At 35.3% G+C, this 25,180-nt stretch overlaps 1 protein-coding gene across 2 annotated transcripts in view; it reads right to left on the bottom strand.

The window, feature by feature from the left end:
- Positions 1 to 25,180, bottom strand: part of TPR (translocated promoter region, nuclear basket protein) — a 65,513-nt gene that overhangs the window by 11,421 nt on the left and 28,912 nt on the right. For both annotated transcript variants that reach the window (XM_011291010.4, XM_019821720.3), the window contains 18 exons: positions 23,643 to 23,846; positions 23,139 to 23,323; positions 22,316 to 22,463; positions 18,321 to 18,458; positions 18,092 to 18,223; positions 16,925 to 17,055; positions 15,770 to 15,980; positions 14,504 to 14,647; positions 13,970 to 14,168; positions 12,865 to 13,070; positions 12,597 to 12,658; positions 9,496 to 9,704; positions 8,441 to 8,713; positions 7,429 to 7,577; positions 6,712 to 6,795; positions 3,539 to 3,736; positions 2,330 to 2,461; positions 2,048 to 2,138 (listed from right to left, as the gene is read on the bottom strand). In XM_011291010.4, coding sequence (XP_011289312.2) covers positions 2,048 to 2,138; positions 2,330 to 2,461; positions 3,539 to 3,736; positions 6,712 to 6,795; positions 7,429 to 7,577; positions 8,441 to 8,713; positions 9,496 to 9,704; positions 12,597 to 12,658; positions 12,865 to 13,070; positions 13,970 to 14,168; positions 14,504 to 14,647; positions 15,770 to 15,980; positions 16,925 to 17,055; positions 18,092 to 18,223; positions 18,321 to 18,458; positions 22,316 to 22,463; positions 23,139 to 23,323; positions 23,643 to 23,846 — 2,896 coding nt within the window. The remainder of the gene's footprint in view (positions 1 to 2,047; positions 2,139 to 2,329; positions 2,462 to 3,538; positions 3,737 to 6,711; positions 6,796 to 7,428; positions 7,578 to 8,440; positions 8,714 to 9,495; positions 9,705 to 12,596; positions 12,659 to 12,864; positions 13,071 to 13,969; positions 14,169 to 14,503; positions 14,648 to 15,769; positions 15,981 to 16,924; positions 17,056 to 18,091; positions 18,224 to 18,320; positions 18,459 to 22,315; positions 22,464 to 23,138; positions 23,324 to 23,642; positions 23,847 to 25,180) is intronic.

Genomic DNA, 25,180 nt, shown 5'->3' with positions numbered 1-25,180 from the left:
TTCAGATGTCTAGGTCTTCTACATACGTGGTAAAAACAACAGAAGCTGTTTCCCACTGGGAAAGTAAATAGGCTATCACAGAATTTAGCAGTTTTAAAAGTCTGAGGTCTGGAATCAGATTCAAGCTATAACATTTAATAGCTATGTGATCTTTTTTTTTTCCTCTTCTTTTTTAAGTAATCTCTATGCCCAATGTGGGGCTCAAACTCACAACCCCGAGATCAAGAGCTGCATGTTCTACCGACTGCATGTCCTGAGCCAGCCAGGTGCCCCTCTCAGATTCTTAATTGGTACCTAAACTGATAAGCTCATTCTAAGAATATAGTTGACTCTTGAACAACACGGGTTTGAACTGCACAGGTCCATATATGCAGATTTTTTACAGTGCAGTACAATAATTATATTTTCTCATGATTGTCTTAATAATGTTTTCTCTAGCTTACTTTATTAAAAGAATACAGTATATGATACAATATATAAAAACATGTTAATTGTTTTATGATATCACTAAGGCTTCTAGGTCAACAGTTAGCCATTAGTAGTCAAATTTTGGGGGGGTCAGAAGTTATACTTGAATATACAGGAGGTTTGGCATCCTTAACCCTGGCATTGTTCAATTTAATGTTAAGTACAGTTGCTCAGGAAAAGCATTCTTTTTGTAACTTTTTGGCAACATACCAAATACATCCACTAACTTAATTTTATCCAGATCACTAGGCCTATTTTTGTTTGACTGTAAAAAAGAAAGTCTCCAGTAAGTATTCAATGAACATCTATTATATGTTTTGTATCTGGAAAAAAAATGGCTACCAACATTGGCCCTGAAAAGACTTAACTTTCAGTGATAATACTTAAAAGGGAAAAACATATTTCTTCCTGTATCCCAACTATGTGACACATGTTTCTTAAATCTACAAAATGTTTTATAAAATGTAAATTATGACCCCAAATTATCATTAATCTCTCTCCTTATGTCCCTTAAAAAGTAATATGTTTTAGTATATGGTTTAATATTCATTAGTTTATTTTTTTTCCTAAAAAATTTAAAAGCTGAAAGGTTGCCTATGCCCTTGCTTTATCTTAATTCACATGAGCACATACCATGCATTTATTTTTTAAGTTCATTTATTCATTTTGAAAGAGAGAGAGAAAGTAAGGGAGAGAGAGGTAGGGAAGGGCAGAAAGAGAGGGAAAGAGTGAATCCCAAGCAGGCTCCGCACTATCGGCACAGAGACAATGTGGGGCTTGAACTCACAAACTGCAAGATCATGACCTGGGCCAAAGTCAAGAGTTGGACATTTAACCCACCAAGCCACCCACAAGCCCCATACCTTGCATTTTTAAATGTGCAGGTTTATACAGAAATTCAGACACAGTTTTCCCAATAGTCCACATATATAAGGCTTTATTACATTACCCTTTATGATTTTGGCTCAGTATTATTTATAAAACCAGGATATTAGACCAGATGATCACCAATTCTTTAAAACACATTTAAAAATGTTCTAAAATAAATTTTTCTATGATTTCCAGAATCCTTTAATACCTACAACATTTCAGTGAGGTCTGGACTCATCCTCTCAAACATTTAACAAAAAGCATGTTACGATGACCACAGTATCTTTTATTCAAGGGAAAACCAGTAAACATTGCAAAGCTCCAACACCCACAAATCCTAAATGTGCAACTTGATTTAGATGACCTCTTCTGGCTGTGAACTGCTATTACCACTGTTAGAGGCCCCTGACTGAACTTTTTCCACTTAATAAAAACAGCAGCAACACGTTACATTTACAATACTTTACAGACTTCGGAATGTTTGAATCTTACAAAAGTCTGATGTGGCAGCAAAGACAGTATAATGACTTTAGTGATAAATATAGTAGACTTTACATGAGAGAATAACAAACCTAGAATAAGCTAATCTCTTGCTTGCTAACTTACTAACCAAGTTTTATTCCTTACATGATAATCAAATGCTATCCTAGTTTAGAAGATATTACCAGAAATATTCAATTAAAAAAGGTCTCCTTAAAAAAAGTCTCACCACTGTTCTGGGAATCAGCAGCTCTCTGATTACTTTCACCTCCACCCATACTTTCTTCTGTTTCTGTACCTGGATCAGTTCCATCACCACCCTAAAAACAAAATATGAGGAATAAGTGCAAATATATTAGTTACCTTAAAAACATCATAACCAAACTAAACCACAATAACAACAAACAAACAAATCCAAAGGTCTAAGAAGTGTCAGTGTTCTGACAACACAGGCCTCTGTATACCCTTGGAAAACAGTTTTTCTAGCAAGTTCTTAATTCTAGCCACTTACCTCAGCATCATCAGCTTCATATCCATCATTGCCATCTGCGCTACCAGTGCCTTCGTTACTATCTTCACCCTCATCTCCCATCCCTGTGTCATCCTCATCATCATCCTCATCTTCCTCATCTTCTTCATAATCCTAGCAGAAAAATTCCCAAGGAAAAACAAAGATCTTTGATGTAGCACACATATTCTGCACATCCTAACGGCGTGTTTAAAAATTTCAATAGGGGCGCCTGGGTGGCTCAGTCGGTTGAGCGACCGACTTCGGCTCAGGTCACGATCTCACAGCTCATGAATTTGAGCCCCGCGTCGGGCTCTATGCCGACAGCTCAGAGCCTGGTGCCTGCTTCCGATTCTGTGTCTCCCTCTCTCTCTTCCCCTAACCCCCTTGTATTCTGTCTCTGTCTCTCTCAAAAATAAATACACATTAAAAAAAAAAAAATTTCAGTGACACACCGTTGATCAGGATACAGGAGTTGTCCTGAGAGTTATATGGAATTATGTCAGTGGCAGCAAATAGCAAAACTGTGAGGTTTACTGGAATGAGTACTGTAATAATCAGTTCTGTATTCTAACTGTTGACATGAGACCAGTTCAAAGATCAAAGCTCTGAGGTGTCCAAAGTGTTAGGTGGTCCACTTGATTCTCAATTTAAAAAGTGGCACTGAAGAAAAAGCATGATGGAATTATACTACACTATGAGCCTTTAAAAACCACTGTTTGATTAATGAAAGAATCTCAAATGAATGGTTATCAATAAGGATTAATTCCCAAAATAAAAAATAAAGTTTCACTTAAATTATGCTTCAATTAGCAAAAAAACAAAAACACACAAAAGACACAAAAAAACCTTCCATTATTTTTGAAAAAAATTATGTAACAAGAAAAAAAAAACCCTTTTTTTATCTCCAGAAATGATAGAGCTTACAACTGAATCCAGTTAGTTGTCAGTAATATTTAAAACTAAGTTCAATTAATTTAACAAATTTAGCAAATCCTAAAAGGGCTTAGCAATTAAAAAAAAAGATGGACTTTTCATCACTTGTTCTATGCTCAATTCCATTATAAAATGTTAATTTCAGAACTATTGGGATAAAAAAAGCAAAATAACCTATTTAAACTGACAGGGAAGCAGATGTTACTGGTTGATGAATTAGCAGTTTTAAGGATCGGAGCATTTCACCCAGCAGTTTAAAAATAATGGATGATTTACCTCATGTTCTCCATCATTTTCATCATCATCCTCTTCTTCATCGTCACTGTCAATTACAATGACATCATCTCCTTTGCCTTGACCATCTTGGGATGAAGTTGTTTGCTGATCTGACTGAAGGGGTCCAAGGTCTATTTGTAGAGACTGAGAGGTTTCTTCACTGTCTTCCATTGGAGTATAATCTCCCTGGGTAACTCCCTTATAAGAGTGAAAAAAAAAAAATACAAAGAAAAACAATTTTTTTTAAAGTAAAATATACTTAAAACTATCAGTGAGATACTGTATACCTAAGACAAAAAAACACGTGTGGACTAGTAGCATTTTGTTTTTAAAACGTGATTTTTAGGGGCGCCTGGGTGGCTCAGTCAGTTAAGTGTCCGACTTCGGCTCAAGTCATGATCTCACGGTCCGTGAGTTCAAGCCCCGCGTCAGGCTCTGGGCTGACAGCTCAGAGCCTGAAGACTGCTTCAGATTCTGTGTCTCCCTCTTTCTCTGATCCTCCCCCGTTCATGCTCTGTCACTGTCTCAAAAATAAATAAACATTAAAAAAATAAGTAAATAAAAATAAAATAAAATGTGATTTTTATTAAAAGAAGAATTAATTTGAAACACACGCTAAAGAAAATAAATTGGGTTTCTTTACCGTCTTCTTGTAGAGGAAGCATTATAAATCCATTGAGTAATACTCCAATACAAAAAAATGCATATATACAGATATATGTGTATGAAAACCGGCATGATAGTATAGATCAGTGTTGTCCAACAGAAACACAATGTGATCCACGATGTGATTCACACATGTAATTTTCAATTTTCCAGTAGTCATTTAAAAAATGAAAACAAGTGAAATCAGTTTATATTCTTAATATATACAAAATATTATTTCAATATGTAATCAAACTAAGAATTTTTAAGTAGATATTCCACCTTTTAAAATTTATAATTAAGTCCTTTATTATCCAATGTAGATTTTTATACTCACAGTCTATCTCAATTCAGACTAGTTCTATTTCAAGTGTTCAACAGCCAATGTGGTTAGTTGACAGTGTAGTTGCAGACCAAAGTCAGAAAAAAAGAATATTCACAGGCTTGCAACTTATTATTATCAAAAAAAAAATTTACTCCCCAAACCAGAAATAGCCTGGAAAACACACTAAACAAAATAAGCTATTATTATTGTCTTTTTTTTTAATAACAGCTGCCTTTTTAAGACACTGTTTACTTATTTTTGAGAGAGAGAGAGAGAGAGACAGAGGGAGAGAATGAGTGGGGGAGGGGCAGAGAGAGAGGGAGGCACAGAATCCGAAGCAGGCTCCAGGCTCTGAGCTGTCAGCACAGAGCCTGATGCAGGGCGTGAACTCATGATCCACAAGATCATGATGGGAGCCAAAGTCGGATGCTTAACTGAATGAGGCACCCAGGTACCTCTATTATTATGGTCTTTTTACAAAGGTGCTTCTATCCCTAATAACTCAGTATACTGTTCTCAAACCATGTTAAAGACATTAGACGTGAATATAATTCTTTGCTTAATTCACCCTCACAATTCTATTTTGTTAGCCTCTGAAATCAACTGTAATTTAAGCTTTATTTTTGTTATTTACTATAAAAAATTAAATGACTACTTTTTGGTTAAGCATTCAGCAAAATCTATTTTTTATACAAGCCCAAAGCAATGTCTTGTGAATTCCTTCACAAAGATTATATTTGTTGTAATGGGAAAAAATGAGTAATTTATGGTATAATTAAAAATGTGCTTCAAAGTTACAGGCTTATTTCAAGAAAAGCAATGCTTACAAAGAACATCTGCTTCAATGTCAGGAAACCAGAAAAATGAACTGTTACACATCAGTAGATAATGCTAAAAGTGGAATGGAATGCCAAATGGTACTTCTGAGTCACAGGCAATTTTGCCAATCTCAAGAAAAAACTTTGTACAGAAGACTTTAGTATAATTTGACCAAGTCTGGCAAGAAATTAGAAATTCAAGTATTATTTCAAAAATATTATTATGCTTTTCAGATATGACACTCTGAAAGACACGTGAAATGGAGGTCATTTAGAGTACTATGCACTCATTTTTAAGGTTTAGTTTTCTGCTTTAATTAAGGAAAATAGGGAAAATTAACTTAAAAATTAATACATCTAAGAAATCAAAATTCACTTCCAATCTATGGTTGCTTATGATCTGCTTGAAACAATCCCTTAATTTTATATAGATAATTTTAGAATAAATGATCCTAAAAATTTATCCAGACAGAACATACTATTTCAAGCTGAGGAGTATAACTAGAAACTAGACAGCCTAAGTTTAAGTCCCAGCTCCAGTGCTATCAGAAGTTGAGTATGTTACTTACCTGAGCATCATATAATAGGGCTGTTGAGGATTAAATTGGCTAATAACTGCTAATTTCTTAGAACACTTGGGATGCACAGTAAGGAACTGTATTAATTATCAGTTGTTAAACTATTAATATTACTATATTACGAATTCTCAATTATTGTGGCAGAGGGATGAAAGAAAAGCAATAGTACCTAAAACAGTATCTGCCACGTATTTTTAATACTTATGATACTAAAAATCATGTTATATTATTCCAACAGATGAAAAGGCTTAAGGCCTTAAGGCTTACAATCAATGACTTGCCACAGTCACACAACTTCTCAGTGGTAGTCAGGAATGGAACATAATGGTTTATAGCTTCAGAGTCTAAGAACTAGTGAGCCTGCCTCTGGAGAAGCCTCATTTACAGCTCAAAAAATGAAAAAAAATACAAATGCATTTCCTTTCATCGGTTGTTTTAATCCCATAAGAGAAGCAATAGAGGGGAGAGCAATAAAGGACCACCAAATGGGCACTATGGATTAACCCAAGACTCAACCAGCACTCATCTTTCCAAATAGTTAAGAGTGTATAATCTTTACTCATGACAACTCTTAGCCTGCAAAAATTGTGTGTTAAGTATAATAAAAACATCTCTTTAACAAAGTTTATAAGGCAGTATACTAACCAGGAGTAAAACAAAACAGAAATTGCAATGGTAATTCTAATGTTATTTCATTAAATATAAAAGCATCAAGTTAAAAAAAAAAGTCCAAGTAATGTTACAATTTGTCAAAGCTGATTTCATTCATGAAATGCAACAATTTATTACTTTAAATGTTTTACTTACTTCTCCAATGGAATCTTGAGAATCTTGGTTGTATACTTGAGTCTCTACCTCTCCATCAGTACTTTCTTCTGCCATCACTTCTTCCTGAATAATAATACAAAGTGTGTTAACCAGATCAATTTACTAGATGAAGAGTCACCTGCTCAGCTAGTTTTCCCAAAATAAAAACTTAAATCTATAATTTTATGAAACTGCTCTTACATTACATACATACAACAGAAATGCTCTTACATTTATATGATATAACCAACCACAGTTCTCTTCAGTATAAACAAGTTTATAAACACTAGTTAAATACATGCTAATGAAATTAATTTAGTAGTTTTAACGTTTCATGGTAAAACTTAATTCATTAGAATTTTAGCTTCAACAAAAGAAAATAAAGGAACACAGTTTTGGTTAATCTGAGAAAAAGATGGCAGGTAACAGTTTAAAATGTCCATGAGACGATAAACTCCTTATTCTTTGATTAGAAAAAATAACCATTCATTCCATTGAAATGGAATACAACTTAAGTTTTTATAACTGTCTTTTTTTAATTGAAATGGGAAATAATTCAGTCAAAACATATGCCAAGAATTATAAACAAGTGTTGGCAAAGCAACAATACCTGAGCTGTCAGTTGAAGCTTTGCAGTAAGTTCAACGAGAGTTTTCCAAGTAATGGATTTTGGCTCCAACAGGTCCATGCACCTAATAATGTGACTGAAAGACTTACCTCAGTTCCTACAGGGGTAACACTTTTCAACTTCTTTGGAAGAGGCATTTCCACGGTATCATCAGAGACTTGGTCTGATGCTTCTATGGTGCTATCCTCTTCCTCTTCACGTGTCCGTTTAGGCAAAGAAGAACTTGGGGTAGCCGAAACTTTGAAATTACAGAATTAAAATCTTGAATTAGAGGATAACAAACTCAATGAAACAAAGTTAGTTTTTGAAACATTTTGGTCGTTTAACTGAAGAAAGATATAGTAAACACGTAACTGAACAGTTCAACGTAATTCATTCCTACTAATATATGTGTAAGCAAAGAGTAACTTGGGGTGCCTGTGTGGCTCAGTTGGCTAAGCGTCTGACTCTTGATTTCAGTTCAGGTCATGATCTCATGGTTGTGAGATGAGCCCAGAGTTGCACTCCAAACTCTGTTTAAGATTCTCTCTCCCTCTCCCTCTTACTCTCCTCCACACACCTGCTCTCAATCAATGGTCTTATACTATCAATCTTAAATGTGGTTAATAAACCCCATCAATTTTTACAGCAATGCATGTGATTCACGGTGTACTGATGTATAACTGCTATTCACAAAGTTTACATAGGGCCTTCTATCGCTATAAAATCCAAGACTCCTTGGATAAAAAAATTTACACTGTTTGTTTAGATTTGAAAATCCTTACATGGTCTCCTACATGTTTTTTTCCTCTCAGGACCTGTATTAAATTACATATAATGTTATGGGGTTGTATCACCTTTAAAACCAGTCAAAATAACTGGAAGAGAAGAAAGATCTTAATGACAAAAATGAGTGATCTAGTAGTAAACATGAAATGAAGTGTTAGGAATCCATTCATCCTTCCTAACCCCATTTAGAAAACAAGTACGTACAAAGAATACTCAAGATGTGTATCATATCCAAGAAAATACAATGCACAGGTCTACTTTAACTTGCTTTTAAAATTAACCTTATCAAAAAAAAATTAAAAATTAAAACAAAATAAATGAAATTAAGCTTACCAGTGCCAAATACTGCTGTGGAAGTAGAAGGCCGCTCAACTGGAGAACTCTGTACAACTTCTACTATGTTGGGGGACAGCTCTTGATTTGCAGGCTCTATCTGAGGATGACTCTGCTGGGTGGGTTGCACAAAAGCTGTAGCCTGCGTTTGTTGCTGAACGGTTAAAATGGGTTGAGGGATCGAAGGCTGGACATTAGGACTAGTAGAACGAACAGAACCACTTGCACTTCCAAACACTGGAACATGTTCCACAGGCCCTTCTGACTGCATCGCTGAAAAATAATTATAATATTTAATATATGAAGTTTCCTATTCTTAGCAAACTTAGATTTTTCCCTCCCTACTATGTTACAGGTAACATTTTACAGTTATTTGTGTATGTATCTCTCACCACTCACTAGGCAAAAACAGTGTGAGTAAAGGTAATTAATGTATTCTGCATTTTTGTGTTGCCTATGTGACTGACATGGTAGTGTGCAGTTTGGTGGTTGAATTAAATAAGTCTCTGAAACTCTTTGCATCTATGATTTTATTTAAATCATAACCAAATAAGATAAATTAAGAAGCTCAAAAACAAATTACACAGTTTTATTATTAGTAATGAGTAAGAAACTAGCCATGGGAACACAGTGAAAATACTGAAATGGTCAGACAGTTTCAGTGAAAGAGTGGTGTCTGCGTTGAACCAGTGGTTTAGTATGCTTTCCAAGGTGGCTTTCATATCATCTTCCTAAGCCATTAGAAGTAAATATGTTGGCCTTAGAAAAACATGCTATGTACTTATAGGTGTGTTATTTTCCTCCTCCTTCAGCTTAAAAACAATAACAACAACCAAAAAAACAAAGCAGAAAGAAAGGGAAGGAAGGAGGAAGGAAATTCACTGCATTAACAAGTATCCTGGGAGGCACACACTTGAAAATATTAACTGCCCACTTTTACTATATGTTTGTCTTTAGCTTTAGTGGAAGCCTTATTTATCCTTGAACTTACTATTATCTTCTCATAATAAATCTAAATGAGTAGTCAGTCTGATCAGATTTATTATTTTACTTACCTTCCTGTGATTCCACTTGTGTAGTGGGCATCACTGTAGCTGTTGGGGTTGTAGTAGGATTTGTAACAGTTGCAGGTGTGACCATTGGGCGGATACTAGCCCTGGGTGTTGACTTATTCCCAGCCATAGCTGCAGCTGTCACTTTACTTGGAGTAGACACAACAGGAGTTGGCTTGATATTGGCTGTTGGTGGGTCTGATGTGCTGGCACTTACAGAGGGGAAAATGCAAGAATAATGATTCATATAAAGTTACTATAAATACTTCTTATAAAGTACATATATTCTATCAAAACAAAAAGTGCCACATAAAGTAATCTGGATAAAGAACAAAACTGGAGGTACTGCAATCCCAGATTTCAAGATACAATGGGGTGGCTTAGCTGGTTAGGCATCCGACTCTTGACTTTGGTTCAGGTCATGATCCCAGGGATGTGGGATCAAGGCCTGAGTCAGGCTCTATGGGGCTGACAGGATGCAGCCTGCTTGGGATTCTCTCTCCCTCTCTTTGCCCCTCCCTGCTCACATGCACATGCTCTCTCTCATATAACTCTTAAAAAAAAAAAAAGGATATACTGCAGTACTCAAAACAGTATGGTACTAGAACATGAACAGACACAAGATCAATGGAACAGAATAGAGAGCCCAGAAATAAACTCATGATTATATGATCAATTAATCCATAACAAAGGAAGCATGAATACACACAGAGAAAAAGACAGTCTCTTTAACAAATGGTTGAGAAAACTGGACAGCTATATGCAAAATAATGAATTTCTTATACCACACACAAAAATAAACTCAAAATGGAATAAAGACCTAAATATGAGACTTGAAACCGTAAAAATCCTGGAAGAGAGCACAGGTAGTAATTTCTCTGACATTGGACATAGCAGCATTTTTCTAGGTATGTCTCCTGAAGCAAGAAAAGCAAAAGCAAAAAAGTTAAACTATCAGGACTACATAGAAATTAAAAAAAAAAACCCTCTACACAGCAAAGGAAACAATCGACAAAACCAAGACACTGTACTGAATGGAGACGATATTAGTAAATGATACATCTGATAATGAGTTAATCTCCAAATCACATAAACAAATAATTCAATTAAAAAATGGGCAGAAGACAAGAACAGACATTTCTCCAAAGAAAACATACAAATGGCAACAGACACATGAAAAACTGCTTAACACGACTAATCATCAGGGAAATAGAAATCAAAATCAAAATGAGATATCACCTCATACAAATCTGGTGCTAGTATTTTTTTTTTTTTAATTTTTTTTTTCAACATTTATTTATTTTTGGGACAGAGAGAGACAGAGCATGAACGGGGGAGGGGCAGAGAGAGAGGGAGACACAGAATCGGAAACAGGCTCCAGGCTCCGAGCCATCAGCCCAGAGCCTGACGCAGTGCTCGAACTCACGGACCGCGAGATCGTGACCTGGCTGAAGTCGGACGCTTAACCGACTGTGCCACCCAGGCGCCCCTGAGTGCTAGTATTAAAAAGACAAAAAATAACAAGAGTTGGCAAGGATGTGGAGAAAAGAGAGCACTCATGCACTGCCAATAGGACTGTGAACTGGGGCGCCTGGGTGGGTCAGTCAGTTAAGTGTCCGACAATGGCTCAGGTCATGAACTCGCAGTTTGTGAGTTTGAGCCCCATGTCGGGCTCTGTGCTGACAGTTTGGAGCCTGGAGCCTGGAGCCTGCTTTGGATTCTGTGTCTCCCTTTCTCTCTGCCCCTCCCCTGACTATGCTCTGTCTGTCTCTCAAAAATAAAAAAATGTTAAAAAAAAAAAAAAAAAAGAATGTAAATTGGTGTAGCCACTCTGGAAAACAATATGGAGGGCCCTCAAAAAATTAAAAATAGAATTACCATATGATCCAGTAATTCCACTAGTGGGTATTTACACCCACTGAATATGAAAACACTAATTGGAAAAGATATATGCACCCTTGTGTTTATGCATTATTTACATTAGCCAAACTATGAAAGCACCCCAAGTATCCATCAACAGATGAATGAATAAAGGAAATACGGTATATATACACAGTGGAATATTACTCAGCCATAAAGAAGACTGAAATCTTGCCATTTGTAACAACATGGATGGATTTAGAGTGAAATAAGTCAGCTAGAGAGAGATAAATACCATATAATTTCACTCATATGTGGAATTTAAGAAATAAAATAAATGAACAAAGGAAAATAGAGACAAACAAAAAACAGACTCTTAAATATAGAGAACCAGAGGGGAGATGGCAGGGTGGGAGGGTGAAACAGATGAAGGGGATGAAGAGTACACTTATGTAGTGATGAATAACTAAGGTAGAGAATTGTTGAATCACTATATTGTATCCCTGAAACTAATACAATACTGTATATTAATTACACTGAAATTAAAAAGAATAAAAACAAAAAACACCAAGTTGTACACTGAAGTAGGTGAATTATGGGGTTTAATTTTATCTCAATAAAGCTGTTATTAAAAAAAAATAATAATAATAATAATAATAATAAAGAGCACTATGTGTTTCCTCAAGTGCGTGTTTAGTAGGTACAATTGTGTATGAGCTCAGACCCTGTATTCAGGTTTTCCTAACACTGCTTTGGGTACTTTTGGCAACCTTGAAAAAAAAAAAGTTATAGAGTGCAATTCTGTATTTTTTGTTCACTAAATGTTTCAAAAGTCTTAGTGAAAAAGTTTTGAATTTAAGCATTAAAAACTACAGTAAATGCTCTACGATCGTGCATCCTGATAATGTTCTGTTTGTCACTGAACTCAGGTCTTAGCTTAGCCTCTGAAATTTGTTATCACAGAACATCACAGAGAATATCAGTAGCCTTGCAGAAGTCTAAAAGATAAAAGATAATCTTGTTTCTTTTGCCACAAAGGTCTACCTGAGAGGACTGAAAGGATGCTGAAAACAAGAGTCCTGGAAAAAAGAGTTGCAACTACACGATGCAGTTTTGTACAGATAAACAGCTCTTTAGTACATAATTTTATAATATAGATTTGTTTTCTCCTCCAAGATCACTCACTCTTGCCTGAACTTTAAAATAAATAAAAACAGATAAACTGTGACAGAACTAAAACTCACATTCCTCTTTCACCAGAAGCTGGAGTTGTTTTCAATGTGATCTGCCTCTGCTGTTCTGGGACCTATAAAAAGAAAATTATGGATTATTTTGTCTACGCTACAAGAGTTCACTAAACAATGCCATCAAAATATTTTACTTTTATTAATTCTCTCTGTATACTTTGTTTAGCCAAAATTTACTGATAAAGGCCTCTAAATCATCAGACACCTTCAAGCACAATGTACAAAGACAAAATGATTTATCATTTACACAGAATTAGCTAACTACCTTAGTAGTAGGTTCTTGAGGCTCATCTCTCTGCTCAAGGTGTCTCTCTTGATGCTCCCGGAGTTCTCTTTCCAAGCGACTAATTCGACCTTCATACTGGGACTTAAGAGCAGTCATTCGAACATCCAATTCATCTTTCTGCTGATCTAAGGCTCCATTCCTTTGTTTAAGCTCCTCATTTTCTTTAGTTAGCTGATCTTTTACACCTAAAGAAGAAATCAAGTGATTCTATTATAATCAAGCAATGGAAGTAAAGTACCTTTATGCATTTCATAGGTACACAAAGGTTGTATCAGATTCTATTCCTTAGCTTTAACATCTACAATTAATTCTAATACACAATACATCTGAATAAATAAATATCTACATAGATCTATATTTACTACTCCAATATAAAAAATACTGTACCATAAAAATGTGTAACTATCTCTAAGATCTCATAAAGATAAAGGATACAGCATAAACTGTAGTCAGTGTAAGTCCTTTTATAAATATAGCTTTTAATATTTCAATACATTACTAAAATACAAGGTTATAAATTCCAAAATTTTCATTTCATACAACCTATAACATACTTAAAAATAATCAGGTAACTTTACTTTTTTTTAATGAAATAAGTTGCTGGGACACTATATTACAGATCATTAAAAAAATTGCTTACAATAAAACCCAGATGATTGGGCATTTTATTTACCCACTAAGCAGAACAGCAAGCAAAGTGCAATTAGTTCCCAAGCATTCCAGCACTGGGTCCTTCACAAATCAGACATGATATTCTCCACAAAGGGCTGGAGGAGCCCCCAGAAAAGTAAGGCACAGAAAAATCATTGGGCTAGTAAGAGCCAATGCTATGTAGGAATTTACAGAAGGCCTCTTGACAAAGCACACAGCGGACCCAAAGGATCTCTCAACAGATGGCAGAAACAGACACACAATAAAGGAGAAGGACCACAGTACTTCCTATTACCAGCCAAAAATTAGGAAAAACTTCATAAATAGATCAGGGACATCCTCATCATTTGAAAATTAAGACTGTTCTAATTTTGTGTCTAAGAGAAATCAACCTAATATTTAAGTTCAAACTCTAGCATATACAGAAATTTACCAGCTAAATGCGCAATTTTTGATTTTGCTGCTACAATGGCCTTTCTTGTTTTTTCTTCCTTTTCAGTTATCTGCTGTCGGAGTTGCTCCTCTTGTGTGGTTCTATCTTGAAGATCCTGGCGGAGTCGTGAAAGCTCAGACTGAAGCTGCACAGTCTGTTCCTGCAGATTTCTTGCTTCTGTCTCTTTTTCAGATAATGTCTTTTAAAGGAAAGCAAAGTATTCATGTAATTCAATTATACCAATATAAACTGTACACCCTGCACACTTAACATGTAAAACTTATTAATTTGCTTATTTAGATTAAATGGAAATATAAATGTAAAATGTGGTCAAACCATTCAAGTGGATACCTGAAGATGATTAGATACTATTTACACACACATCATTCATGTATAAAAGATAAATATCCATAAAAAAGATAATAAAAATGCTTCCATATGATAAGAGAAACTGTCAGTGTTTAACACATATTTCAAGTATTTAACAAGAAAACAATTAGGGACACATACACTCTTCACTACTCTCAGTCATACCTTCTGCAGATTCTCTACTTGACTCTCCAGTGATTTTGACTTTGTTTCAGCTTGATTGAGGGTTTCTTTGAGCTCCTGCATTTCCTGGACTGAGACATGCTGTTCCTGGTGGTCTCCAGAAGATTGAGCCGAAGTCTCCATGGCCTAAGATGACAAACAGTAATAATATACTTCCACATTTATACTCAATAATTCCACTTACAGAAGTTCATCTAAGGTAATAATCACAACTATGCAAAGAAATTTATCTTAAAAGGTATTCATAAGTGAATTTTCTATGGAATAACTCTAATGTCTGAAAGTAAGATGTATTAGTTAAGCAAGTTAGAGTCTTCTATACAACTGGATAATAGCCATCTAATCAAAATGATGCTGCACTATCGATGGATCTCTGACATACAAATATATTTTCACAATAACGCATTAAGTGAAAAAGCACTCAAGTGCTAATGCAGTCAATACTAAGGGGTAATAATTTTGGATATTTTTACATTTTATTTATTTTTTTATTTGAGAGAGAGAAAGAGTAGACATGTGCAAGTCTAGGTCAGGGAGAGGGATAGAGGGACAGGGAAGGGGTTGAGAGAGAGAGAGAGAGAGAATGAATGAATGAGTGAATGAATGAATATCTTAAGCATGGAGCATGACATGGGGCTCAATCCCATGACCCTAGAATCATGACCTGAGACGAAATCGAGAGAGGGACGCTCAATGACTGGGCCACCCAGGCATCCTGCATTTTGGATTTTCAAAATACATTTTCTAATCTAACAGGTGCTAAATATATAATTAAGTTAACATACGTTTGTTTTTACTTCTGGGAATTAATTCAGATTCAAAATGTTACAAGAACTAAACAATTCCTTTTGATAGGTGGCTAATATACATTACTTATGTAAAACTGTAATAAAGTCTGATTAATTATAAAGAACTATCATTTTTTATATACACAATTTTAGTCAGCAATAAGTTACAAGAACAGGTCTGAAAAAGGAAAATATTTGAAGTTGGAACACTGAACTAAAATAACAAAGCATTTACTAAAATTTCTTCATGAATTTATAGTGTAACTTGAGGCAAATTAAAGAGATATCTTAAACCAAATAATCATATATAAACTTATAGTTATGTTCAGAATCTAAAAACCAATAAATAAAAATTATAAAGAAAACTTATTACATGAGTAAAAGCGTATAAAACAAAGTTGTGTATGTCAAAAATTATATATACAAACATACAAACATAATGAAAATTACTTCAAAATACCTTATCCTGTTGTGCTTTAAGTTCTTCATACTGAGTCTTGTATCTACGCCCAATCTTCTTGACTTGAGTAATAGTTTTGACTTTTTCCTGGATGTCAATTATTTTGGCATCTAAGTCCTTTTGGATGGTTTCCTTTTCAGTTCTTACTTTATTTAAGTCTTCCTTTAGACTCTGGATTAAGTTCTGGTTGTTCGTCAAAGATGCATTTGATCTAAACAAACAAAAAAATAAAGGAGAAAATAATCAAATGTTAGTACACAGATTTTAATTCACTTCTGCCTGATACTAAAATACGTAATTTCTACTATATTGGGTGTTGAGTAAATACGTTAGGCTTTGTAGTCCACATGTAGTCTTTGTCACATGTCCTTCCTTTTTTACAGTGCTTTAAAAATGTGAAAATCTCTCAGTTTACAGGCTGTGCAAATACAGGCATGTAGGTTATAGTCTGCAAACCCCTGTACTTTATCAAACTGAATCTGAAATCACATGACCTGAATTAAGAGTATGGGTTTAACAACTACTACCTGTGATCTTGGGTACCTTTCTGAAACTCAGTTTCCTCATTAAGTACTAATTATTATCTCTCCTACTTAAAATGCCAGACTGCTATAAAACAAAAGAATATACATGAGAAAAATCTGTAAGCTGTCAAGTATTACAGAAGTAGGAGCTAACGTAAATAAATAACACTAAAATTTAAACTTAAAAAAGGTGTCAGAAACATTAATTTTAATTTTAAATTTCTTAACTTTAAAAAGGCACCAGTTCATTGTAAGTTCATTTTAAAAAATTTCTTATTTAAAAACTTTCTTTATTAAACACTTTCAAAATACTCATAAATAAATGCTAACCAAAAGAAGAAAAACCTGCTTGCAAAAGTTATCAACTGTTAAGAAAATAAATACGTTTAGGTTTAGACTCATACCAAAAATGTAGATTTTTAAAAAGTAATAATCATATACATAAAGGCATAAAATTAAATTACTGCTTGCTTGGCTCCATAAAGTAATAAAGGGAAAACCACATGTAAAGGCTGCAGCACTTTTCATTCTTTCTCACTCAGGAAGCACTTGGGCAGTCAATATATAAAGAGTAGAAATAAACTCAAGATTTCATATATTAATATACAATTTAAGATTTCTTTCCATATACCTTGCAATTTCTGCTTTAAGTCTCCCAATTTCTTCAGTCAACTGCTGAATACGCTTAGTATGAACTTCCTTTTCAGAAAGGAGCTTCCGATATTCTTCTGTATCTGGATCTTTCTGTTGACTTACTAGATGCTAGAATAGCAAAAACGCATAATATGGTTATATAGGTTTTATGAAACTAATGTACTATAATAAAATAGCAGCATATCTAATTATGTTTGCTGTCTTATACATGGTGATCAAGTACCAAACTATAAAATAAGATTGAAGGTTTATTTACCTAAAATCCCTAGCCAAAATGGGAAAGGGAAATAAACGTCATTATGCATTATTTTTTTATAACTGCAAACAAATACTTCAAAATAGTTACAAACAAGTCAAATAAATGAATCTAAAGAAATTATAAGCTTTTAATATTAAATATCCACTTTCATTAAAGTGACATTTACAAGAAAAAGATGTCTATAAATCATTACAACTTAAAAATATGAAATTATAAGCTTTTAATATTAAATATCCACTTTCATTAAAATGACATTTACAAGGAAAAATGTCTATAAATCATTACAACTGCATAAAAATAAACTAAATTTAACTGATTCCACTGAGTCAGGAAAGAGTGCAGTGAAGTTTACCAGGAACATATCTAGATTTGGGAAGATCACCCTCCTTTCTTATTTTTCAGATTGCTTGTGTGATAAAAACAGGAAAAAATGGGCTCTAAAATTCTATAACCCTATTCAGATCATAACAATTACTATTCTAGACCATTTTCTAGGAGCCAGGTGCTAAGTGAACTGCTTTACATTTATTAAACTTTTTGTAAAATGAAAAGTGGCTCGGAAATATTAAGGAACTCTCACAAATTGCATAACTACTATCGGGCAAGGCAGATTTCCAATCTTTTGTTTAAATATGGAGCTGGAGTTTCTAACCCTCTAATCAAAATTATATAGTTTTGTCCCCCCAAAAAGTTTTCAGTGAACAAGTCTTTTTAAAGTGCTTCAATCAGCTAGATAAATTCATTTTTTTCATGTACAAAAATATTTTAGAGATACAGGAAAAGCGTAAATTTGGAATTTAAAGAAATAAATTAGCCATTTCTCATCCTCTTAAATGTTGTCCTATTATTTAAAAAATCAACACCTCCATGTTTAATTGCATTTACCTGGTTACGTGCTTTCCAACGTTTGACATCTTCTTCTAGTAACTTCTTCTCTGCTTGCAACATACCGCTTTTCTCACTCAGCTCAGCATTTGCTTCTTGTAAGGGTAAAATATCTAACTCCAGTTTCCTTACCTGAAAACAGTGCCAGTATTTTTTTGAACATCTGATGTAAAAACTCTAACATAATTAAAAATGACATGTGTTTACTCTTGATTAGGAAGTTCCAAACCTTTGCTTGCATCTGCTGTAAATCCTGTTCTAGCCTCTCTTTTTCTTCTCTTAGCATCTTATTGGTCTCCATCACTACATTCATTGTTTCGGTTTTCTTCATCAGTTCTTCATGCTGAGCCATTGTTTTTGCAGTTACCTAAAGATTTCAAACACACGTGTATAGCAACATCCAACGGTAGGTGAAGACTTATCTTTTCCTACCAGTTCTAATCTTTCCTACAAAAAGTAAAAAGGATTTAAATGTCAGCTTTTAAATGGAAATTTTTGAAAGTTGTACATGTTTATTTTTCTGTGATGCAGGCTAACTACAAGTTTAAAATTATAGGGATGAAAACAAAAAGATAAAAATCCCACTAATAAATAATCAGTTCTAACACTGGGTAAAAACATTAATCCAGATCTCTATTATCTATTAATCTTTCTCTATTCTTTTTCTTGGTATACTGAATTTATTAATAGTTCTAAAATGATATTATTCCCCCTCCACCATGTTCCCCACTGTTTAGAAATTCTTCATTTCATTCAGTTGTTTCATCACTTTGGTTTTGAGCAATTCTACTGAATATTTCTTCAACGGTGACGAACTTCTCTGTTCTGTTCTCATTGGGTGTAATTATCCATCTTTTACATGTTACTTTATATCCTCACCATTTTTAAAGCTATGGCTCGGGTCAAAGGATAGTGTTATAGCAGCCAATCAAAAAGAAAAACCATAGGCCTTCCTCCTCCTCGCCCTGCCGCCTTGATTTAAGCAGTCTTCGTTTTTCACAGTAGTTAATTTTCTAGATATGTCTTGTAGATCTCAAAGTACTAAAAGGGAAACTCCCATTCAAAAGCAATTTATCTTAAGATACTGTAAGCAATTCTTATTTTTTTGTCCATTTGAAATATATGTTATGCTCTAACAAATCCTGTCAAACATAACCACTGTCCACATAGTTGAACTTCTGGGATCAAGAAGGTATACTTTGATTCCAGTCCTAACCGGTGGGGCCCATCTAACTCAACTGTGAAAAGACTTATCACACAATCACCTTCTGCTGATTACAATGCCTGCAACAGCCCTCCAGCTTGGGGTGACCTGCTAGAGGAGTGGGGGTTTCAGGTCGGAGCCTGTGGGACTACTGCTATGTGTGGTGGGGGGGGAGGGGGCTCTAGCTGCATCTCTGGTTTCTTTTTTAAAATCTTAGATGATGCCCCCCCCCCCCCCCCCCCACTTCCAAGCCATTGTCCTTTCTTCACTTTCTACTACCACCTCTGACTGAAGCATAGACAGCACCCCCTCTAATTCCCTCTGAAAATGGCCTTTGGGGACAAATTCAGGGTTTTCCCCATATCTTCTCCCCAATCTTAACTGAGGACTGTGTTTTCCTTCCTCTTCCTCAAGTGCATTTTTACACTATCACCACTGAACACCTTCCATGACACTTCCTTGCTTTGGCTAGAAGCCATCAGGTAAGGTTGGAGAGAATTTCAGACTTCCCTTGTGTAGTACTGGAACCACATTTACTCTCTCTCCACCAGCTTGATAATGAATATTGGATCCTCAGCCCTGCCGTACTTGGCTTTCATTATTAAATGATGTGGGATTTTTTTTTTTAATATTTATTTTTGGGAGAGCGCAAGTGGGTGAGGGGCAGAGAGAGGGGGACAGAGGATCTGAAGTGGGCTCTGCTCTGACAGGCTGACAGTAGCAAGCCCAATGCAGGGCTCGAACTCATGACCATGAGATCATGACCTCAGCTGAAGTCAGATGTTCAACCGACTAAGCCACCCAGGTGCCCCAAATGATGTGGATTTTTTTTAGTTCAGGTTTTGACAGTGAAAGTAACAGTCACCAGGGGTACTCAAACCTGCCAGCCCTCAATCTTGCTGGTGGTTAAACTTGGAGAAAGGCCACAGAAGACACTTACAAGCACACACAATCCCCCTGAATGAGTTGTTTTCTTTTCCTAGAATTGCATTAGCTTTTAAAAATTGATCCTTGCCATCCATCTGGGTCTCATTTGCAATCTGACAAATGGAACAAAAAGAACCCTGAATTCGGTGCATACTTTGTTTTTGGTGCTGCTGCTTCTCATGGTTCTCAGCAGAGATTAAGAAAGAACGTGCACACTGCAGATCCCTGATATTGGTGGGCCTGATTTCCTGGCAAATTGCTGTCGTTTTCCACTTTTCTGTTCAGGACCACTGATTGCTGAGATGTGGATGCATACTGAAATCAAAGCAATTCATTGTGTTCTAAAGTTTTTTTGTTTCTTTTAATTCAGTGTTCGTGTAAAACCATCTTTTGAAGCAGCAACTCTCAAATCTGAAGAGCAATTGATGTTTCCATTAATTTAATTAAATCTTTACTTCTAAGGATTTAACATCCTGTAAGTAAAGTTTAATATAACAGTATTTCATAAGCAGCCTTCTTATTGTCAGACTATTGCCTTTTAATATGGTCAAAAAAAAAGTGTGCATAAAAAAAAAAGCTATGATACAGGGTTACCATCCTACACTGTTCATGTTTGGGTATTATTTTTTATATAATGTGTGATATTTCTTGACTCTTTCGATTGTATGTAAAAGCTGGTTCTCCCATCTAACTTTGTTGGTTGGGCATTTTCTAGTATTATTTGCCGGAAGGAACACTGAGAGAATATGCCATCTTTTAAAAAATCCTGATTCTGCTTTTTTTTCCCTCCAAATGTTAATGCCACTGATTGGAGGGTTTTATATATTACGAGATATATTTGAATGGGTTTTTGTCAAGATATAATTCTGAAACTTTTCATTTCTGTATGAAAATATAAACCCCATAAATCTACTCACTTTCCCCTGGGGTTGGATGGCTTTTGTCTAACAGCCATTCCAACTATCATTTAAAAGAAGATAAATGAGTAAAGGTCATAATTTCCTTCCTTCCAAATGTGAAGTTCTATTATTGAATCTCCTTAGAATGAGCACATGCAATTGTAAGCTTCTGGGTGGTAGCGTGGGTTAAGGAGTTGAGCTTTTGCTGTGACCATCCATTCACCTCAGCAACTTCTTTTCCTTTCTTGGTTGACAGTTTTGACTATTTTTTGCTCCTTGCTGAGGAAAAAAATGTTCTGCAGCAGTTTCTACCCACAATTTTATCCCAGAATAATTACTGACATACATATGACAACTATAATAATAAAAAAGAGAACTGAAATTTACTTAAGCACTCACCATGCACCAGACATGTTTCTAAATGCTTCCCGTACTTGAACTCACTTAATCCTTATTATTATCATCCCAATATTACAGATGAGAAAATTTAAGAGCAGGGAAAATAATATACCCAAGACACACATCTAACGGTATGAAGCTAGAATTTAAAACCAGGCAGTCTAGGGGTGCCTGGGTGGCTCAGTCGGTTGAGCGACTGACTTCGGCTCAGGTCATGATCTCATGGTTTACGAGTTCGAGCGCCGCTTCAGGCTCTGTACCGACAGCTCGGAGCCTGGAGCCTGCTTCGGGTTCTGTGTCTCCCTCGCTCTCTGCCCCTCCCCCACTCATGCTCTGTCTCTCTGTGTCTCAGAAATAAACATTAAAAAATTTTTTTTTAAACTAGGCAGTCTGATTGCCACTAGTCTTTTACCATTACACTGTATCACTATTTAATAACGTTTAATAATCTGAGAGTATAGGAAAAACGCTTATTTCAGATTAAATTTTATGTCTCAAGAAACTGAAATGTGCTCTCTTGATTTAATAACTGCTTTCTTGGGGCGCCTGGGTGGCTCAGTCGGTTGAGCGGCCGACTTCGGCTCAGGTCATGATCTCATGGTCCGTGGGTTCGAGCCCCGCGTCGGGCTCTGTGCTGACAGCTCAGAGCCTGGAGCCTGTTTCGGATTCTGTGTCTCCCTCTCTCTGACCCTCCCCCGTTCATGCTCTGTCTCTGTCTCAAAAATAAATAAATGTTAAAAAAAAAATTAAAAAAAGTAAATAAATAACTGCTTTCTTAAAGCTTGGGATACATACCTGGACTTTCTCTCTTTCAGCATTGAGACTATCCTGCAGTTCCTGCAGCTCTCTTTCTAAAAGTTCAACTCTTTGACGATAACGCAGACTCTCAACCTGAGCCACCTCAAACCTGGTTTCAGCAATTTCTTTTTCTCGTCGTATAAATCTACAGGAATATATAAAATTTTATTTGAGTAAAAAAAATGCCACCAACACAACATTTTAAAACTTGGATAATCTTTAAGATGACAAATCTATTCACTTTAGTAACTATTTTTACATGTTTTCATTAATAAGTAACGAGAGATGCTTTTTATTATAGACAATGGCTTCAGAAATGTGTATCTTTAAAAAAATAATTGAGGGGCATCTGCTGGCTCAGTTGGTTAAGCAGCCGACTTCAGCTCAGGTCATGATCTCACAAGTTGTGAGTTTGAGCCCCGGGTTGGGCTCTGTGCTGACAGCTAGAACCTGGAGCCTGCTTTGGATTCTGTGTCTTTCTCTCTGACCCTCCCCCACTCGCATTCTGTGTCCGTCTCTCTCTCAAAAATAAACATCAAAAAAAAAAAAAAAATTGAAAGGCATTTAGTTTTTCAAAGAACTCGCTCAAGTTCTTACTATCAGATTCAACTGAAAGTCGTATCTTTAGCGTGGCCTATGTCTAAATGTCAAAAGTGACTGCTGATAGGGTAGAAGTGGGTTTGTTGGCCAATAGGAATGGAACGAGCTTTATAAATAAATAGCAGATAACCCCCACTTCCCTAATTTATGCATTTATAGTTACATTACACAGTGCTTGGTATACCACAAAATAAAGCAATAAGAATATTATTGGATTTACCTGAGAATTTCTAAAATTTGTTCTTGAGATTTTCCTTCTTCACTTAGAGAGACATTTAAGGGACCCTGTACACCTTCCTTCACAGAGGCAACAACCTTGTCACTTAATTTTTCAATCTGATCATGAAGTAATCGGTTTTGTTTCTCTAGATCTTCACAGCGAGACACACACTTGGAAACTTCATCCTGTAAACAAGAGTCTATCATAATAGCAGATTTTCTGGAGTACCTGGGTGGCTCAGTCGATTAAATATCCGACTTCAGCTCAGGTCATCATCTCATGGTTCATGACTTTGAGCCCCACATCAGGCTTTCTGCTGTCAGCAAGTAGTCTGCTTTGGACCCTCTGTCCCCTTTTCTCTCTGCCCCTCCCCAGCTTATTCTCTTTCTCTCTCAAAATAAATAAATAAAAAACAATAACAGCAGATTTTCCAATCAATGTATATTTAAAAACCCCCATACCTTTAAATTCTCCAGAATACTCTATCATGATGTATAATAATACCTTTAACATTCTCTCTCTTTCTTCCCAAGATGCTTTGCACTCCAATAACTGTGATTCTGCTTTCTGGGTTGTTTCTTCCAAATGCTGACGAACTGATGCCATTTTGGAAACCTGTTCCTTGGCAGCTTGTAGAGCTTCAACATCAGCAGCATGGAGCATCAATTCTCTCTCATACTTATTCTGAGCTTCCACAGCTATTTTAGCCTGTAAGAAATTATTTCCCCATTGACACAAGATTAAAAACTCATAAGGCTAGTCAGTATTTTCTGAAAAGATGCACATTACATTCTTTAAAAATCTAAATGTACCAAAATAAAATACTTAGAAGTTATGCTGTATCTATTTAATGAAATATGCTGCCTATAAGAAATTCATGTTAGACCTAAAGACACTTGCAGATTGAAAGGTAAGGGGATGGAGAAACATTTATCATGAAAATGGAAGTCAAAAGAAAGTCAGAATAGCAATACTTCTATCAGTATCAGTTAAAACCAAACTTTAAACCAAAGACTGTAACAAGAAATGAAGAAGGGCACTATATCAAAATAAAGGAGACTATCCAACAAGAAAATCTAACAATTGTAAATATTTATGCCCCCAACATGGAAGCATACAAATATATAAAACAATTAATAAAAAACATAAGCAAACTCATTGATAATAATATAGTAACAATAGAGAACTTTAACTACTTACATCAATGGACAGGTCATCTAAGCAAAAAGCAACATGCAAACAATGACTTAAATGACACACTGGACCAGATGGACTTAACAGATATATTCAGAACATTTTATCCTAAAGCAGCAGAATACACATTCTTTTCTAGTGCACATGGAGCATTCTCCAGAACAGATCACACAGTGGATCACAAATCAGGGTTCAACAAGTATAAAACGACTGAGATCACACCACCACACACCATGCATATTTTCCAACCACAACACCATGCAACTTGAAGTCAACCATAAGAAAAAATTGTGGAAAGGCCACAAATACATGGAATTTAAAGAACATCCTACTAAACAATGAATGGGTCCACCAGGAAATTAAAGAAGAAATAAAAAAATACATGGATGCAAATGAAAATGAAAACATGATGATCCAAAATCTTTGGGATGCAGCAAAAGCAATCACAAAAGTGAAGTACACAGCAATATAGACCTATCTTAAGAAGAAAGAAAAATCCCAAAAATGCAACCTAACCTTATCCCTAAAGGAGCCAGAAGAAGAACAAATGAAGCCCAAAGCCAGAAGGGAAATTAATAAAGAGCAGAAATAAATGACAGAGAAACAAACAAAAAAATATCAGAGCAGATCAATGAAACTAGGAGCTAGTTCTCTGAAAAAATTAGTAAAATTGATAAACCCTTAGCCAGACTTATCAAAAAGAGGACCCAAATAAAATCATGAATGAAAGAAATCACAACCAACACAACAGAAATACAAACAATTTTAAGAGATTATGAAAAATTATATGCCAACAAAATGGGCAACCTGGAAGAAATGGATAATTCCTAGAAAGATTAAATTCCCAA

The sequence above is a fragment of the Felis catus genome, chromosome F1 (assembly GCF_018350175.1).
Source record: "Felis catus isolate Fca126 chromosome F1, F.catus_Fca126_mat1.0, whole genome shotgun sequence".
Taxonomy (NCBI): domain Eukaryota; kingdom Metazoa; phylum Chordata; class Mammalia; order Carnivora; family Felidae; genus Felis; species Felis catus.
Note: the sequence above shows the minus strand (reverse complement) of the source record. Positions and strands in the feature narration are given on the sequence as shown.